Source organism: Cygnus atratus, chromosome 12 (assembly GCF_013377495.2).
Source record: "Cygnus atratus isolate AKBS03 ecotype Queensland, Australia chromosome 12, CAtr_DNAZoo_HiC_assembly, whole genome shotgun sequence".
NCBI lineage: Eukaryota > Metazoa > Chordata > Aves > Anseriformes > Anatidae > Cygnus > Cygnus atratus.
The window spans coordinates 19,281,745-19,301,926 of NC_066373.1; the positions used below are offsets into that span (position 1 = coordinate 19,281,745).

Consider the following 20,182-nt stretch of genomic DNA (forward strand, 5'->3'; position numbering starts at 1 on the left):
TGATCATTTTCTTAGCTAATTTTGTAACACAAAAAAAACAATAGTTACTGTTTACTACTACTAAGAATGCGAACCTTTACATGTTGAGTCTGAGCTTGTAAATCAGTGGGGCAAGAGACTTGGCACTAACCATATCAAAACAAACATCAACAGCTCATTTCTTCTCAACTAGTAACAAATAGAGTTTGTTTGACATAGAAATGGCACTCAAAAGAATCATCTTACCTAGAAATCTCAAGCATTTAAGCAATTCTCTAGTGCCCACAAGTAGTTTGGAAATGTGGTATTGAGTCTTTAAGAGTTAAATAATCATGTGGTCGTTCAATTTTTTTAAACATTTTTATGGTTGACCCAGAAATGTGTGTTTGTATAGAACAGTTTTTGGTTTTTGGTTTGTTTTTTTTTGTTGTTGTTGTTGTTGTTTTTTTTTTTCAAAATACTAACTTGAGTTTCCTTTCTAATTTTATTGCAGCTGGACAACTTAGCCAATCGGCACATTTTGCTCTCCAGTTGCCATACAATGTGCTAGGCTTGGGACGTAGTGCTAATTTCCTCGACCATTTGTATGTTGGCATTCCTCGTCCTTTAGGAGAAAAGGTTAGTTGAAATTTAAGATTGTCAAACTACTATTTGTGGTGTTACCTTTCCTAATAGAGTGTAGAGAGAAATACTGCTAGGGACACTTATTTCAGAAGTACAAATATCAAAGAAGTTTGCAAAAAAAACACCCTATAAGGCCTGGTTTTGGGGGTGAGTGTAAGCCCTAAAGCTATAACAGTAAGAACAAAAGATGACTGGAGTTGTCTGTAAATGTTAGTTTACAGTGCTTGTTCGTATCATAAATCCATATTAGGTCTGATAGATCAATTATTATGGTCTCAGATGTAAGATTTCCCTGGGGCTGGTCTGGCTGGCCTGTAAACTCAGAATCCTTTCTGCTTCAGTGCTGGCACCATGATCAATATGATAGGAGGTGGAGATTGCCATGATAATCTAAATTTCAGGTGGAACATGGAAGTAGGGTCTTGACCACTCTGTCTTTTAAAAACCTGATGGTACTACTTTAAGGTATTTGTATTAATATACTGTCCAAACTGTGATTTGGATAATTGCTTTGCCTGCATAAAATTCCTCTGCAGAATTGGTTCTTTTCTTCTTTCCCTATTATGTTGTTGCTTTATACTTTTTAAGCAGATGCTGTGTTTCATGTCAGCAACACTTATTTTGCTTTTTGTTGTTGTTTTTGGAACTTTTAGAAGAAAAAGCTTGAATGAACATAAGGGAATAGTCACTTATACTTACAAAAGGAAAAAAAAAAAAGCAGTTGATTTTTATGTTTCAACAGAGAATTTCAGAAATCTTTGCTCTTAAATTAGGAATTGTTTGCTAGGAATTGACATAGTCTTTCTTCTTCTTTCAGTCCATAAGAAAACAAGAATGGACAGCTATCATACCAAACTCCCAGCTTATAGTCATCCCATATCCTCATAACGTTCCTCGAAGGTAATTTCATCATCTTGAATTGAACTTCACAAAATTACATTATTAATGCCTATAAAATTAGGCATTATGTGTAGGTTAAAAAGCCACTTGTCTAAAAAGTAAATCAAAAAACAGCCAAGGAGGCGGGAGTTAGCTGTCTTCATGTTGTTGCTTCTGTGACTGGGACGAATACTTGTGAGTATTCACATGGACTCCTATGTAGTAACCATTAACAATCAAAACCTATTACCAGCTCAACTCTCGTAAATAATAACTTACTTGCTAGATTTACCAGCATTCTTTTTAAGAAATTGCAAGCATGGTAATGATGGAAGCAAGTATTGTTGTTTCGCCAAACATGCAATTTCTGCCTAGTTGCATATAAAAGCTTTGGTTCAGCCCTTCTGAATGGTATCTGTTGCCATAGGTATGAATGTTTTTCTTTAAGTAGAGGTGAAAGGGTTACTTACACAAGAGCTTCAACACTGAATTCATTTTGCAATTAAAATGTTTATCCCAGAAAGCAAGCATGTTTCTGTCTTTGCTGTTAGAGAAAACATTAGTCGCATATTCCAGCTGCTTTTTGCCGCTTGATCTACTAGCGAGGTCAGTTGCATTTATCATGCAGAAATGATTCTGACATCAGTTTCAGCAGCTAATTTTACTATAGAACAAATAACAGTTGAGAAGTGATGTGCCACTTGAGTTGCTAATTAACAACCACAGGAATAACATCTGCTAGAAGTAGAAAATTTAGTTAGAAACTTGAGGTATTTAAAGGTATGCATTATATAGAAATCTTCTCAGTTGTCTTATCCTTAAACTATTTTTGCGTTCTTATAGAGAAAATTCATGGACACTATAGAATAGTGGAGGATAGAATTCTAGGAGAAATCAGATTTCATAATAAATGCTTCTTAAATTCATGATTTCTTTTAATATAAGTGTCATTTTCTGAGAGGCCTCAACATAAGGGATCCTGCTGACAGCTCTCCCATGATGGGAAGCCTGGAGTATAAGCACGGTGTTACTGAGCCTCAGGACCCCACAACATTCTGGAGATGTCTTCCACATGGCCTTAAGGTGCCTAGTTTTATTGCTCTCCAGCATCTTCCTGACATAATCAGCTGATTCTTTTGCCTACAACTACAGTTGTCCCTGGCTAAATTTCAGACTGAGAGAGTCCTAAGTGTTCCCCATGAGCCTGTTCAAGAAGAGCTTCCTTTGTGGGGTAAACAGTCTGTTACAGGTTACTTCACCCTGCTTCTCCATCTCCCCAGGTCCCAGACAGTTTTGTGGAAGGCTTTCCTATGCACTTTACTTTGTCCCAGGGAGACAGTGTGAGATAAATCTAATGAGGAAAACGTCAGTCCCTGAGGATATCCATGGCATTCCTGGATAGTTATATAGCAACTGAATTTCAACGTGGCATTACCTGAAAATGATTATATTAAGCCATATATTTCTAAGTAAAGACCATTAAGCTCCAGTCTTCAAGTATAGCCACTAGGTTTCTGTGGACCAAGTTGTTATGTGTTAACACTAGCAAGTTCTTTTCATCTTTTTAAATTAAATCTATTTTCTGCTTCCTAATGAAGGGTATTAATGTTTCCTTGGATTTTCCTCTTTTGTATAGCTGGAGTGCCAAGCTGTATCTGACCCCAAGTAACATTGTGCTGCTAACAGCTATAGCATTAATTGGTGTCTGTGTCTTCATCCTGGCAATAATTGGCATATTACACTGGCAAGAAAAGGTAAGCTTAATTAGTAGTATTTTTTCTATATTTTCTATACTATTTAACATTTTCTGATATTTTATAATGTACGTTTTTGAGTAGTTTTCTGCAGTATAACTTGACACATACTGCATTAATTCCCAAAAGGTATTTATTATTAATTCAGTATTTATTGCAAGCTTAAAAATTGACATTATTATTTAAACTCTAAGACACTTAAAAAGGGAAGTGACAAGAAACATGGATAAGCTTTTGCTATTAAGCTGTTATTCCCAACTAAATGCAAAGTTTTTGTTTTATATCTAAGTGTTCTATTTTGCAGAGTTTAAAGGAGCACTGTACTCAGAAAATGGAACATAAATTCAATTTACTTATCTTGAGTTCTGCTGGTAATATGAAAAAAGGAAAAATATCTCTTTTTCTCTATCTTTGTTGATTGCACTAACATTAGCATTCAAGATGGTATAGGGAGTCAATCGTGTGCATATTGGCTGCTTGCTCTGTGCGTCTGAATTACACATGCAGTGTATAGAAATCCATTGATTTGAAGAAGCATTTTGAAAGGGGCCTTTCATGTCAAGAAAAATGGGAACGCATTTCTTTTGTAACTATGTGCAGTTCACAATCATATCCAACTGGCAGAATTGCCAATAAATGCTACTACATACCCAAACCATAATCTTAGCTGTCAAATAGAATTACTGCACATTTTGACATGGTAGAACTGTTTGTTATTTTGTGCTTGTGGAAATAAAATGACCTTGTTAAATATATAGATAGGCTTTGCGCATGCTTCATATTTAAATATTACTTGTCTGTCATTCTCCACTCTTCAAAATGTTAAATACAGTCTCCAAATAATAGCAATGCTGGGTGTGAAACACCCAAAGCAAGGAAATACAAATTTCATGACAACTGTCCTTAATGTGTCCTAATGTACCAAGAAAGCATTGCTAAATGGTAGCTTGGACTATGCACTGGCTGGGTTTAACTCTGTCTTCAAGACATCTTGAGCAACAAGTAACAAAAAATGTTAAAAAAAAAAAAAAAAAGAAAATTTGGGGTTGTGAAGGATTAACTATATACCAATTCCATCTGGAGAAACTGAGGTTTAATGTCAATGTTGAAAACAATTCTTTATGTAATAATTCATGTATTTTAATGTAAAAAAGCACTCAGCCCAGAGTGTTTGCTTTCTGATCCCTTTCAAACCCCATTAAGTGTATGTGAATGAAATGGTATTGCTTATATGTTAAACTCCTTTGCAGCAGCTGCATCTTGCTCAAAATAGGCACAAATATTTAGATATATTATGTGTATTTTCAGAGTACTATATAAATACTTGTTAATTCCAATAATTTTCCAATGCCCTCCCATTGATTTTTACCTTCCCAATTTTTAGAAGAAATGGTTGAGGTATAGAACAAGAAAGAATCTGACCATAGCTGAACTGTGCATCACTGGCATGACTGGGGGATTAAATTTGAAAGTTGCTTGTTTCTGAGTTTATGCTTGCTTTACTGCCCCTTTCAGTAATCCTCTCATAAAAATACTGTTCTGCGTAAATGCTGTTTTCCCCTGCAGATTTCTAGAGTACCTATCACAAAGAAAGAAAGGGGAAATGTACAGGCAGTTACAATCTCTTCTTTTTCCCAAGAGGATATATTGGTCTGTAAGCTGCAGTGTTCTATTCAGCAGTTAAAATAAACCATGTACTTTGACCTCTGCAGATAAGTAGTCGAAGTTCTTAGTCTACAATAGTTCTTATGCACTCATTTACCAGCCGCTACTGTATTGTTTAAATAACTGTGGTATTTAGGGATATTATGTTGCTCTGTCATTCCTTAGAAATTTTGTATCCACTTTAAAAAAAAAAAAAAAAAAGCTTTCAAATCTCAGTTCCTAGTTTTTACTATTACTCCTCTTACAACAGTATAGTCTGCTACATTAGTTAAGGACCTCGATGTTCCTGTATTCTGATTCTTTTTAATTTGCTTTGTGGTGTTGGCACTATGCATTGACGATAATCCTGCTAGGCAGCTTTGGATGGATTCATTAGAATATAAGTTGGTCAAATTTTGAAGTGGTAATTTTTTCATGAAGCAGACAAAAAATGGAGTGAAAATTACTTTCTAAGTGAGACCACAAAAAATTGTGGAATGTGACAAGCATTTCAATGTCAGAATATGCCACTCCCCTTTTCCCACCCTATTTTTGACATTCAGAATACTACTGGAATTGATAAAGCCTCTGCCAAAAAGCCAGGCTGATGTATGTTAAACTTCCCTGACAGCTCTGCTGCTGCTACGAAATGCAATAAAATCCATAGTTAAACCAATGGAATCACTGTCACGTATAAATGTTGTGTGATGAGGAAATCTTTGGCCTTGAACAAGAGCAGATGACAAATTTTCATGGCAGAACACATGCACTGATTTCTACCAAAATTGTCATGTATATTTATCAACTCGGGTACAAATCTGAATGCCCACACAACAGCATACTGTAAAGGTTTTTTTTTTACTCATCATCAAAAAAAAGTACAAGCAAGCTAAAAAATCATTTAAATCTGTTTTTGCTGATTTTTCTTATGATAAGATTAACAGAGACTTGTCTGTCATGAGAAAAACACTGGTATCTAGAAAAGTTCACAGTGCGTTCAAAATCCTGGAACAGTTGCTTTCCTATTCTGCCACTGTTTTAAAATGCAAGAGGAGGCAGGTGGGAGAGGACATGTAATTGCACGTTCCCTGGATTCTAGGTACAACTTAAATATGCTTCTCTTTTCTAAGCACCATCCAAGCTACTCTTTCAGCAGATCAATGTGTGCTCTGCATAAATAAGCAGGGAAATACATCCTACCTCACATTTTCTCAATAAAAACAAAAACATGGAACAGTCTGTTTTTAGCCCACTTGGTGCTGTTAATTGTTGAACTGCCATCTTTGTCTGAATTTGTATGTAACATTTTTTTAAAAATCTCATTTCAAGTGTAACATAGATGGCAACACTTACAGTTAATCCAGAGTGATTTCATCTCATATTTATAATATAGACTAAATAAATACACACTAGCAAACATCTTTTGTTTTTGAAATATTCCTCTTTAAAAAGCATTATATAGAACAACAGAAAATAATGGGTCATAAATACAAAAACAGCTCAGCATTAACAGCAGAAGCCAATCTTGAGTAGATTATTGCTTTTACAAACTGACATCATTTAAAAGCTAATTATTGAGGCTTTTACTAAGCTTTTTGCATTTTGTCAAATGAGTGACTTGGAGAAAAATCAACCATTCTCTGACATTTGACAACTCATTTCTATAACAGCATTGCTCTAGATCCTATGAAGTGTTTAATTATTTTTATTTTTATTTTTCAGAAAGCAGATGACAGAGAGAAACGACAGGAGGCTCATCGGTTCCATTTTGATGCTATGTGACATGCCTTAATATTTGTGAAGGAGCTGCTACTCATTTGCTTAATTGAAATACTAAATTCTGATTTGTAAGATGATTACTGTGGAAAATATTGCTGGTGTGCTATTTGTAAATGTTGCTTTATTTGATATTTATTTGGAACGTATTAAAGGTAGAGCTGAATGTCTCATAAGGCCTTCCAGGAGAAAAAAAATGTATATAATAGCATTTGGTCTTTATTTAACAAAACTGTAAATTTATTTTTCATAGTACGAGGGATCATATTGCATGTACCATTGTTTACATACCACCTATTCTTTAGTAATAATCTGATAGAAATAAAGCTGTGTAAATAACGTTTAGCATTTCAGTGAGCAGAATACTTTGTACCACTTGAATGAGTATTGTCATTTATACATTCCTGCAAAGTAAACTGCCTTTCTGAAAATTCATCTTGAGCAATTTCTCAGATGATGTAATCGTTAATTGATAAATGGTGCTCAACCTGAAGTAGTCTGCATTTTTGTTTATTAAAATCCATATGTGCAATAGTTAAGAATTTAGGAATTGGAGAACTAAAAGAAACCTGCAGAGTTGATGCTAGTTCAGTAGCTCATGGCATAAATACAGTATTTATATGTTGGTTCTGGAGAGATGATGACACATTTGAAAAAATTCTATAGTCATAAAATGTATTAGCATGACACAAACTGCTTTTGTAAGTAAACTACAACCATGCTTATTTTAGGAAGGCCTAAAAGTCATGGAAGTAACTTTTGGGGTGTTTTTGCCATTTATTTTTAAGAAAGGTGGGGGAAATGTTGTTTGGTCGGATGTTCTTGTCTTTTAAAGAAATTAAAAGAATTTTGGAGTAGAAGGAGAATGAGGATTGACTCCCTAAAATTCATTATTTAATGGATGAAATTTGCAAAGATTAAATCAAGAACATAATAGGAAGCTCAGAGTAAGCAATGTACGATATGCCCAAATAGTGTAAGTCTGTAATAACTACAAAAGAAGAGTAGCTCAACTCTGTATTAAAGTAGTGATTCATGTTAGAGTGGCTCACTATAATCAGGACCCAGGTATACTCTCTAGAAGTAATCAAGCTTGTATTTTTGATAGTTATCACTATGGATATAGGAACATTAGTTTATTATTGTGCGTTTAAATGTCAGCTTGCATTCTTAATAAATACCATTTGATAAATTAGAACACACTTTCTCAACAAACTTAAATTTTAAAATAATTGGTCTTACTGGCAATCACCTCAGTAGTGTTAGTGATCAGTAACTCCTCCACCCTGAAAGCTGGTATGCTTGTCAATACAGGAAGAGTTAAGAGGGCAGGTACAAAACTTGAACTGATTGTATCCACCCTGAATCACAACTGAAACACCTTGTTATGGGGCCAATGCTGAATTGGCCCACTATAATAGCAGCTCCAAGCCAAAACGGAGAAAAGTACTGAAAGTCTCCTCGGTTACCAAGTTTTTATTTGCTGTTTCTTATATGAACTGATAAGATTCCAACAAAGGAGACTGTCATATTACATTCCCCCAACTATTCAGAACAGCATATTTTCTTAATATGCACCTTTAATATTTCTCTTAAAATAGCATGAAAAGGTAGATTTTTTTTTTAGATAAATCCTTAAGGCTATTGTATTTGTTAAACCCCATTGATAGAATTCTCTCCTAATAGCAAAATTAATAAAGGGTTTCATAATTAAGATGAAGCACAATTTAATGTGTTCTTTCTTTTGGATTGTTGGAGAATAGGGCTAAATGCATAATGCCACTGTGGCAGCAAAGTCAGCTGTAGCTCTCTGTCACAATATAACAAGCATAGATTAGCCTCCTTATGTTTTTTGGAAAAAAACAATTAGGAATGAAATAACCTCATGCTGACATTTAAGCTGCTGTCAAGTTAACAGAACAATGAACTCAGTATCTGTTGCTTTAAGGTGGTTTGCATGCTCAGTAGCGCATCATTGCATTCCTTCATGTACAACGCTTTCTTGGAGCCTTAATAGCTTTCTTATAATGAACTTTATGACAGGTTCTAACTGCTCAGAGCTTGGTTTACAACAGTCCATGCATATTATTTTGAATTAAGGCATTAAATAGCGTTAAACCTCTTGTCAAAGGTTTTGTGTCATACTTTGGCTTTCTTTCTACTCCATAGGCATCAAAAAACTGTTTTAGTAAGGTGATTACCCTTCTACCAGCAAGTTTAAGAAAGCAACATCAATTAGAAAGTGTATTTCCAGGTAATCTTCACTGGAACTGAGAAACAGTTTTAACTGCATAAATTTTCAAAAGACATCCACCCTAATAAAGCCCTGGTGAGAAATGCTATTGGAAGGCTTCTTCGGTGTGAAATCTCACCTATATAAAAATACTGTTGACATGCCAACTGACAGATGGCTGTTGAAATACCAGCTTGCTTTGTTCTCATTTTCCATGAGAAGCTTTAAGACTGAATCTTCCTGCTAGATTTATCATTAATGCAGTATAATCCCCAACAAAAGAACCAACTTTTCTGCTGCAGATTAATAGGCATGTTCTGTATAGTAGGGGATCCCTCCTATGATGAGGCCATCTTTAGTAATAGCTGCACTAAAAAGATTTGCTACAACTCATTGAAGAGTAATCACTACAAATGCACCAAGTCAATTCAGGACTTCTAGAACTTCTTTGAGATAAATGCCACTTAATAGAACAGAAGTCAACCCATACACTTCTACTATATTAGTTTATAGTCATCAGAGCTTAGTTTTGTCAAGACAATGTCAGAGGGCTAAATGTGCTAGCTTTAAAGGTATTGATAACCAAAGAGATATTCTTTTTTTACCATCTGTGACTCAAATGCATTCTAAAGGAATAAGCAATTTTTTTTGATCAAAGACTGAGACATATGTCAAGCAACAGAGAGCTATTGGGTTTTTAAGTCTGAAATACTCCTATGCTGTTTCAGTAGCTGTATACTATCCATTTGATTTTTTCCCCCATTTTGGCAACTGGATCTTTTTGTTGAGGCTCTAGTAATACCAGCCACAGCTGTCACTTTGAAAATATCAACCACATAGCACCATTATTGCAATTAATTCCTGTCTTCGGTGAAAAATGGAATCCCTTCTGTGATACAATCCTTAAAAAATGTAAAATATATTCCAACCTTGTTGCATGACTTGCGCTAGAGAAGTTTTTAGACGTATTCTAATGCTCAGATTTAATTATATTGCCTAGCAAATACAGAAGTGCACAGTAAGCTTCCTGAAGACTATCAGTATTCTTAACGACTACTAGAAAGTTTGCAGTGTTCTTAACTCAGTAGTAAATAACAAAGTCAATTATACATTTCTGTATGATTACATATTATATTACCACACTGAGGCACCTGCATCTTCCATCATTTTCTAATTAGAAATTATATGTAATTAAGATTTAACAAATGCACCTAATCCTATTGACAAGCCCAAGCAACAGAACAGTTAAAATGCTACTCCTAACTTCCTTTCCTAATTACTCACTGTTAACATCTGTATTTTTGCAACCTCTTTTAAAAACAATACCCAGGTAATCTCAAACAAGGTCAAAACCTGACTGTTGGTCCAAGGCTATTTGTGATGTACAATCTGCTACCTGAAAGCAGCAAATATGTCAGGTAATATTAAATTTAAACTTCTTTGCAGAACAGTAAAACCAAAAGAAGTTTTAAGGAAGAACTATTGGGAAGAAGCAAAATCAGTTCTAATAATGGAAATCCAAAACTTTTATTGTAGCAGTTCAACTGACTCGTTATTTAACTGGTTGTGCAAGTATTTAACTAACTGTATGAAAATGAGTGATCTCGTTCCCTTCCAGGAACAGCTCCCATTCAAGAATGATGACAGCTCAGTAGGGCAGCAGAATACACACCTGGCTGACCAAAAGCAGTTTTTAATCTTTGTTAACTACTAAACTCAAGCTTAATGGTAGCTTGACGTGATGGCACAGCATTCTCTTCCCTGGAAGAGAAGGCACTCTGCAGGCTCAGAAAGTGGGAAGCAAAAGTTTTTTCAGACCTGTCACCAGTTTACTGTAGAGTATTTTAAAGCACCACTTATCACAAGAATTGTAATGAGACAAAGCAACAGGGATGTCCAGATGAGGAATTTCTCTGAAAGCAGCAGCAAATGGTAGCAGAATATGTCACAAATGCACGAGTGGATGCTGCTACCCAGGTCTCCCACACTGACAGGTGGATGCAACCCTGGGAAGAGAGGCTGGAAATGCTCCTATGCTTCTCCAAGTGTGTAATAGCTCTGTCCGACCTCCTAATGGACAAACTAGAAGTGCAACTTTTCAGTTAAATTGTCTATAGCAGACCGGTTCCTTGCAATTACTACCAACTCGTATTGAGCATGAGATATTACTATTTTATGTATTTTTTTTTCTGTGAAACAATTGACTACAAATCATTTACCTGAATGCACATTCAGCTTACAATCTGAGAATCAGGCTGGTTGTCTAATTTCTTGTATCATCAGAAGCAATAAAAATACCAGAGCCAAATTTTGCCATCAGCTACATTGTGCATTCAAAAAAAAAAAAACTAATAATAAAAAGCAACCCCTAACAATCTGCACAACAGCATAGTCAGTTTAAATTTTTTGCTTATGTACTTCAGAAAGGATAAAAACCTGTGGATGAGGCACAGATACAGTAGAAATTATTACTCTGCTTGGTATTTTCTAGGGTTGCTACAGTTAAACATTTTTGTTAGCAGAGAAAAACACCATCACAAAGCAGATCCACCTAATGAGGACTACTTTTTACATAGGAATTTTCACTGTAGAGTTGAACATTTCCTCCTACCACTGTAAAAATGTACAGTTACAAGGTGAATAGAAAGAAACTGCTTTATCCAGTGCTGGAATGCAGCAGCTCTTTAACAGTTCATGGGAAACTCCCCTTTGAGAAGCGACTGTATCGTCTCTATTTGAAATGAAAGGACAGTTCGAGTAAGCGGAATAATATAATTATGTAACTTGGGATTTTGCCACAGCATCAAGCTTAATATTTCACATCAAGCTGTCTAGAACACCGAAATGGCTCTGTAATGCCCAGAGGCGCTGGGGACCTTTCCTCCAAGGTCTCGGATGTCCCCTTCAGGCCGCTAGCCAGGAGTAGGAGCGTGGCGTGTTCCCCCAGGACATGCCGACCTTTGAACGCCGTAGACAGAACTGATTCAAACGCAAAGCACCGCACCGCAAGGCAAGCAGAGCTCCACGCCTCACGCCCACGCCCGAGGCTGGAGCAGGCGGCCCCGCAGGCTGCGCACCAGCACCTAAAGGCCCGACTGCCGTGTCCGTGGGGTGGGCTCCAGGCTGCTTCCACGGGGTGCCCGAGACCCCCGGGAAGCACCCTGGGGGTGCAGCCAGGGGCCGGGCGCGGGGAAGCCGCGGGCGCAGCGCTGCGGGGCCGGCCCGGGAGCTTGCGGCGCCTCAGGTCCCCCGGTCCCGGCTGCCCGGCGGCTGCTCTTGGTCCCCCTGCCCTGCGGAAGGCGTTTCCCGGGAGGCAGGCAGCCCGTGCCCGGTGTCCCACCTCGGGCCCCCGCCCGAGGGCACGCACAGCTCCTCTCGCCGGCTGCCCCGAGGTGATGGGGCGGCAGCCGGGCGGGCAGCGGGCGCCCTTTGCTTAAGTTCGTGTCGAGCAGCCGCACAAGGGCGTGTGCCGGGCTCCCGAGCCGCAGGCAGCACAACGCCGCCGGGCTGGGCACGCCGCCGGGGCTCCGCCGGGGGCAAGGGGGAGAAGGGGGGAACGCCCGGCGGAGCGGGGGGCCGGCTGCCTGCCGCCCCTGGACAGCCAAAGGCGGGCACATCCGTTCTCCACCTTCCTCCAGCCGAGCCCCCGGGCGGGCAGCGCCGCCGGGCCCCTCCCCGCAGCCGGGTGAATCCCGGCGCAGGGGGCCGGGGGGCCGGGGGAAACCGCCCGGCACTGCCCTCCCAGGGCACGGGGCCGCCGCCCCCGCTCGGTGCCCGACCCGGCGGGGGGCGCGTAGCGGCCCCGGCGGCTGCGGCTGCTTGCGGGGCTCGGCGGGGGGCGGGCACATGCGTACAAGCGACTGAGGCGAGCAAACCCCCCTCACGGCTCGAAGCGGCTTCATTGACCGGCTGGGAGTCGCCGGGCTGCGAGCGGAGCGTCTCACCGAGAGCCTCCTCCCCGGCCCCCGGGGCGGGCCAGCCCCGACGGTGCCCGCCGAGCCCCGCTCTAGATGGGACTGAGCGCGGCGGCGGCTCCGGGCTCGGGAGAGGGAGGAGGAGGAGGAGGAGGAGGAGGAGGAGGAGGAGGAGGAGGCTGAAGCTCCGGGCATGGCCGCGGGCGGGCGGGGGCCGGCCGAGCCGTAGCCGCGGGCCACAGCGCCCTCGCGGGGGGCCGCCGCGCCCGGCCGCGGCAATGGAGCGCCGCTGATCGCCGCCGAGTGGAAGCCGCCGCCGGGAGACGATGGCCCCGTACCAAGTCTGCTCGGTGCTGGAAGGTAGGAGCCCCCCGCCGGCCCCGAGCCCCCCGCCCTGCCGGGCCGCCCCTTCGGCTGCCCCCGCCGCCCTCCCTCGGCCCGCGGAAACTTTTGGCCGAGGGGCCGGGGATGCTCCGCACCGGGGGAAGCCGGCGGCAGCTCGGGGCGAAGGGGGCCGGCAGCCCGCAGCCACCCCCGGCTGCCCCCGTCCCGTCCCGGCCGGGCCGGGCAGGGCAGGGCAGGGTCGTGCTGCGGGAGCTCTGCGGCCGGGGGGACCCAGCCGCGGGGTCGGGGGATGCGAGGCTGCCCCGGGGCTCGGCCGTGCGCTCCCGAGACGCGTCGAGAGCTTCTGCGCTCCATCTTTTCACAGCCAGAATCCTCTTTCTGCTCCCCTAACGCTCCCGGTGAGATGTGGAACTGTGGGCAGGGTAGCGGGCTCGCTGTCAGGAGCGAGCTCTGTTTTCAGCGAGGTTTTCACGAAATCAGCTCCTGCTTGACCGGTATTCACCTCTGCTTCCCTTTCTCCTGAGGCTTGTAAATCCTGTTCCTAACTACTTCAGGCGCAGAGGTAAACAGCTGAGGAAAGCCAGCCTTCCCCCCGGCCTTTCCTTATCTGTGCTATTATTTATAGAGCCCGACGACAAGCGAAGGGTCTCTGATAGAAAACAAAGCTAAACGTGGCAGTTAACCTTGTGCCTCACGAGATGGTTTCTAGCGTTCTGCATCTTCTTCAGCAATACCAGACGTGCACCACCAGGGATTTTTTTTATTAAATTATTCCATTAGGAAATTTTGGAACGTCTGTTTGCATTATTTAAGCCATCGAGGCATTACTGCAGTGGGGAGAACTGTTTCTGATGTGCATTGATGTCTTCCCACGGTATGAAAGTTGTAAAGAAGTCTGTTTTAAATCCAGAATGTTTCCTTAGCCCATAAAATCCCATGTCTCTGATCTGAAGGATAGTTATCTTGCGGGTTTAAATAAATATTTTTCATTTATTAGCATAATAATTGAGAGAGAAAGTCTTTGCTTTCAGCAAATGCCTATTATATAGAGGTGTTAACCATTCACTGGTTTTACACACCACAGGAACAAAAGGCTTACTGGGTAAGCCCCAAGAAAATGTAGTTAGTTTTATTTTTCCACTTCCTCTGTAAGTAACGTAGCACATAGTTAAATACCATAAACCATGGTAAAACCACCATAAAATCCAAGTGACAATTCTGCTGCTTAATTACTTTCTACATACACAGACTTGATTGCATTTCAGAAATACCCGATTCTTCACAATTTGACTGTACAGGATTTCTCCTGAACAGAGCTCGCTCTGATCGTTTATAATCACACTAGTGTCCAGTTAAAAAGAAAAGCACTTCTAAAGGAAGTTTTTAGTATCATTTACAATAAATAAATTGCACAAAGCCATTAGTCAATAAGCTGTTAGTATTCTAAATGCATCACTTGCCATGGCTACAGAAACAAGGTATCATTACTTAGCATCATACATGCCCTTTTATCTCTTCTTCACTAGAAGTCTGCATATAGTCAGAGTCTTACAGCTAATCATGAAGCAGAAGGAAAAAAAAGAAATAAATTCCTATAAATAGACACACAGATTTAATCCTAAAAGGAAACTATTGGAAATAACATTCAAATCAAGCCACCATATTTACAAACTGCATCTTAAATCCTGCATGGAAACTCAACCTACAATGACAGTAGGTTTTTTTTCTCTATACAAATGGCTTTGTAATTTACTTACTGAGTTCTGCTGAACCACGTAAGAGGCACCCTGAAGCTCAGTACATTGTGAAAAACCCTATATCTTTCAATAATGCTTAAAATGGTTTCATTCAAGTTCTTAATATGAAATACATGCATACATTTCTGTCATCCACAAAGGCTGTATTTTTGGCTGCGTACCCCAGGGCAGGCCCATCATACTCACTTTGGGGCAATTCACCTTTCTTTTATTATACTTGTTCAGAACTCCTGTAGGTTATTCCTCAGCTATCAGTAATAAGGGCTGACTAAAATAAACATTTTAATATAATTCTTATTGCCTTTGTCCATAGTGTTCAGCCAAACTTGTAAAAGCCTCGTGTTATGTACCGAAGCCCATCTCACCCCGATTGTTTGCTCCCATCCAGACGCAGCAGACAATAGTGCTGAGTGGCAGTGGTGGTGGACCACGGCAGCACTGAGGCTGCCATAGTGCTGCAGGTTTTATCAGAGTGGAGCCCAGCCCATGTCTGCCTGCCCTCTCAGTAGCATGTGGGCTACTGGAGGCCAGGGTGCTCCCTGCGTTTTGTCCCTTTAAAGGCAAAGCCTTTTCCTCCCTTCTGAGTTCGCAGTAAGTTTTTGACTACCACTAGAACCATTCTTGAATTCTAGCACAGCTTGCAAAATGTAACTGCTCTGCAACAATAGGGCATTATAACCCTCTATTTCATACGAGAGAAAACCAGCCACTTTCTTGATAAACCATGTTTCTGTTAAGCATTGGAACTAAATATAGCATCCTGAATTTCCTCATATCTTCTATTCCCCCAAAATGCGTTGGCTATGGGCTTGTTCCCATTTTTCAGCTATGCTCCCCTCCTTCGTTTCCATGCACTGATTGGTTAAAAGAAATAAACAAATAAATAAACGGTAAGTTAAATCCAGACTATGTATTAGTTTTGCACTGCTTCGGTTATTATACCAGATCACCTTAAAAAGCCAACTAGAGAATTCTGTAATTTCTGTCCTAATTCAACAAACAGACAGGGTTAAAACAAATTACCGCTGCTCCTGGAAAGTTGACATTCCCAGCCTTCCAATGAGGTACAGAATTATTTCCAACTCTGCAGGTTGCAAGAATGTGGACTTCTATGATTAACTTCCTGCCATTCTGCTCAGCCCCCTCATTTGCATTTTGGCATGATTTTAACAGCTAATTTCTCACAAACAAGTAGTGTTAGGATGTAAGGCTTCCTTCCACGTGAAAGCTAGGAGTTACAGTCTCCTGTGCCCAGTCAAAATAACAGCCTCCTGTACAATCAAAAATTGTAACAATGACCCAAGAAGCTGAAAGCAAGCAGACAAAAATATAATTCAAAAAATATGTTCCTGATTTCATGTCTTGTCCACTGAAACCAACAGTGAAGTTCTGTTTGTAAAGACTAAAGTGGCCCTAATGAAGGCTGTAGCGAGTGTAAGCCAGAATTTCATTTGTTTTTTACCTAAAGAAGGGGAACAACTTGCAACCTTTTCTGCTGCACTCAAAAAAATAAAAGCTAAGACTGCTTGCACTGTTAAGCAATTAAGGAGAAGTAACTCAAGTAACTGTAGAATATTTCAAAAAGCTGCTGTGTTAAATACAAGATTATTTGGTGGTATGTATTATGCCTTACTTTTAATACACATACAAACTTAGCATCCAAAATGTACTGCTCCCAGAGTAGCATAACTTCAAAAACATTAACTCTCTAGTTTTCCTAAGACATACTTGACAATGACTGCTAAAATTTTTACAGAATAAGTTGGTTATAAGTGCATTGCTATTAATAGAAAAGTTCCGTTTATAAGTCAGGTATATAGATGCAGTTGGAGTACAGAATAACACCAGGCTGAAGCTAAAGGAGCTACTGAATTATGTATCTCTATCTCATGAAAAGCTAAGATGATCTGCGCCTTCCCTAAGGTTTAATTCATGGAGAGAGATTAGACGGAAAGATTACTCCCCAAATTAAACTTTATAAGCTATTCATCATTTGTGAACCTGTCAGAAATTCACATTATAATTTATTGCAGGGATGGTGAAGGGAGCGATTAAACATCTGCAGTTGTACCAGAAATCGCGCAGACTCTTGTCCACGTTATTTACCCCCAGAACAGGTTACACATGCAGTGAGGGACATGCTTATCTAGACTCAGGCAAAGTCTTAATTATAGTACCTCGGCTACAGTTGGGGCTCTAGCACTGCAAAAGGCTTGCTGCTTTTCTGCCTTGTATACTCCAATTCGGTTTTTAATTAACGAAGCACTTAGCAGTCTTGGACAACCTACATACCTTGCTGCCTTTCTTGATACGTGACTGACAACTGCTGCCTCAAATACAGCAAGTGGCTGGGGTGGGGGAGTGTAAATTTTTCAACAAAAAAACAGCAGGTAACTTTTCATGAAAAAATCCGCATTTGTTTTATTTTAGCTTATCTTTGTGCTTCACTCCATGTTCTGTTATTACAAAGCTGACCCACTATGCACCAGGAAGGGACTGCCAAGATGTTAACAATACCTATCACAAAACCTCCTCCTTTAGCAGACAATAAAATCCATGAACACAGAGCAGTCTCTTTTCCAGGGACTAAGAGCAAGAAGCCAGGAAAAAAATATTTATGCTCTACATTAGCTGCTCTCAGACATGACAGAAGACAGCAGAACATTTAATATTAATTCCATGACAGATGTTCCTGAAAAGATTTCCACTGAAAAAAAATACACTATATTGATAATAAAGAAATGAAAGGATAACAACGTTTGGTACAATCTGATCTATTTCTAAGTGAGAAATATCACTTTCCAACTGTTCTAGGAATAAGTAATCTCTGGGAAAGATGTATTCAGAATAGTCATGTACAGCAGGATCAGTTCTGTCAGGTACAGGGAACCCTTCTGAACTTTAAATCAGTGTATATATTTTAATAAGGTTTTTAGAACCCCTCATCAACATGGTTTGCACATGCAGCCTTCTCAGCAGTCGCTTGCTGCACACAGCTTGGAGATGAAAAAAGATCTTCCATATAAAAAGGAAAGTGTCTATTTAAAAAATGAAAGATATTATTCTTCTGGCAGAAGTTTTGCTGGCAGAGATATCCAGGAATGGATTATAAGTAACAGGATGTGGAGCAAACTGGTAGAATGAAGCAACCCACAGCTGCTCAAATATTTCTAATGGAGGAAGAGATCAGAAATGTTAAATGTTTTGGGCAAACCTGGAGGGGACTCTGTCACAAATCCATCCAAGCGTGAATTGCTCTGCAGATGATTTTTATGGAAGGGAAGTGCGAGCTGCCTGTACCTCCTGAACCAGTTAACCTAATTTCTCTGCAGAGATACAGACTCCCAGTTTGTTTCTCTGGCAATCTTAAAGAGAGGAATCCCTACTGGAAACAGCCGGAGTGAGATGAAACTCATATCTGAGCATAGACCTGAGTGCATTCAGACAGTCTGCTGGCAGGCTAATGGCTAACAAGATTTGGATCTTAGAAAGGCACTAGAGTCACTGTTAATAGCTGATGAAGCCCACTTCTGCTACCAACATTTGTGAGGAGGATTAAAAATGGGTTGGCAGCTCCACTAGCATGCTCTGGGTAAGACTTACAAACAGCTAAAGTACGTCTTGCCTCATGCACGCCTTCATCTCTGTTACTTTATTCTCTTGCAATCCTGCAGTATATTCCAGTAGCTCAATAAATATTAAATAAATAAATTTAAAATGGAGAAAATCACTGGGGCTGTTAATAAGCTAAGTTCTAGGCAGCCAACTTTATTGCTCTCTGATATTCATTTTAACAATCTGTGGATGTCCTGTTGAGACCACAGAAAAATCTGGGAATATATACAGACTGTGAACTGTAAGAGCATGTGAGATTTGAAAACTGCTGTGTTTTCATCCTCAGCAATAGAATTGTTTGCTTAAAAAAGCAGCAACAAATGCAATCCAATATTCCTTTTATCAACTTGTAAATGTCACCAAATGCTAGGAAGAGAGGAAAAGAAAACTTATTCCCATGGAATTTACAGTTTGTCTGTTTCTGAGTTAAAAATGGCTTGAATCAGAAAGGCGCTCAGTTAGCTTCCTGAAAGAAAAGGAGGTGACCACCCACACAGAATTATACAAAGTCCAGAGTGCCTCTGTTTTCCTTTTCCCACTTTACCTTGTTTGTCCAAGTTGAAAAAGTTGTTTACAAAACCTGTCAAATACTTTGCATACAAGCAGCATCTAACAGCATGGGTCCCTACACTTGATCAGAGTCCTTACAGGCAACTAAAATGCATATGAACAAACTATGCTGTACATGTACTCTTGGCCAGAGAAGAAGATAAAATGTAACATCACAAATGTCTCCACTACATTAACAGCTAAAATTAAGGTTTAGACTAATGTGGAAAATTATTGGATGTAATGCTGGGATACTGCAATTAGCAGTTACTGAAAGTAATATTAATTTTAGCATGGGGAGGGGGAATTAAGAGCTGAGTTTAAGAATAGTACACAGAAAAGGACTCGTTCCCATAAGGCAAAACACAGTATATAATTAAGACCAAGCATTTGTTACTCAGGGCTGTATCTGCCAGAAAGAAGCAGGCATTCTGGCAAGATGTTCTAACATGCGTGACCTGCATGTTGCCAATTACTGTCTGTTTGGACTTTATGTACACAAGGTGCTACCTAATCCAGGGAGTACGGCAGAGATAAAACAGTGAATCCCGCTCTAAGCAATGTCTGTCAACTTCATCCCTAGGATTCTGACTACCACTAGTACTAAGAACATGTAATGCTCTAAATGATTAAGTTTTCATTTTTAAAATGGTGGAATTTTTCACTCCGTTTCTAAGTTTTGCTTGATTGCTCCCAACTTGGATATTCAGTTTGCCCTGCGTGCATAGATCCCCCATTGTTATCCCTGAAGACAGACACTGCTTGCAGAGCTACGCAGCACATCTACTGTGTTTTCTCTATATGTGAAGATCCCTAGAGCATGCAGAAAAAGCAGAGGAAAGACGTACCATAGAGAGCTCAGAGCAGTAGTGTATTCCATGAAATCTGAAGAATGCTTCTTGCCAGAAAGTATAAGCATATGTCAGATTTGCAGCCTATGGCACTTGTTTCTCTAAGCAAAACACTGGTTTCTTAATGTTGGTTGAGCTTTTGTTTACTATAAAACTATATTATTCTCATGTTTAAAGAGAAATAGGAGCCACTTGTTTTTTAATCTATATGTGTATATACTTCACAAACAAATTAACAAATATTTTTTGCATCTTATATTCA

The 20,182-nt window shown here is 40.1% G+C and overlaps 2 protein-coding genes across 6 annotated transcripts in view; both read left to right on the forward strand.

Annotated features, from left to right (window-relative positions):
* The window catches only part of ITFG1 (integrin alpha FG-GAP repeat containing 1), a 71,207-nt gene extending 64,058 nt beyond the window's left edge, over window positions 1-7,149 (forward strand). The window contains exons 15-18 of the mRNA XM_035543741.2: window positions 473-597; window positions 1,421-1,503; window positions 3,119-3,236; window positions 6,603-7,149. Of these exons, the coding sequence (XP_035399634.1) occupies window positions 473-597; window positions 1,421-1,503; window positions 3,119-3,236; window positions 6,603-6,662 (386 nt within the window). The 3' untranslated portion in view covers window positions 6,663-7,149. The remainder of the gene's footprint in view (window positions 1-472; window positions 598-1,420; window positions 1,504-3,118; window positions 3,237-6,602) is intronic.
* A 5,894-nt stretch (window positions 7,150-13,043) lies between these two features.
* NETO2 (neuropilin and tolloid like 2) overlaps window positions 13,044-20,182 on the forward strand; it is a 32,475-nt gene continuing 25,336 nt past the window's right edge. For all 5 annotated transcript variants that reach the window (XM_050713176.1, XM_050713175.1, XM_050713174.1 and 2 more), the window contains exon 1: window positions 13,044-13,163. In XM_050713176.1, coding sequence (XP_050569133.1) covers window positions 13,130-13,163 — 34 coding nt within the window. In that variant the 5' untranslated portion in view covers window positions 13,044-13,129. The remainder of the gene's footprint in view (window positions 13,164-20,182) is intronic.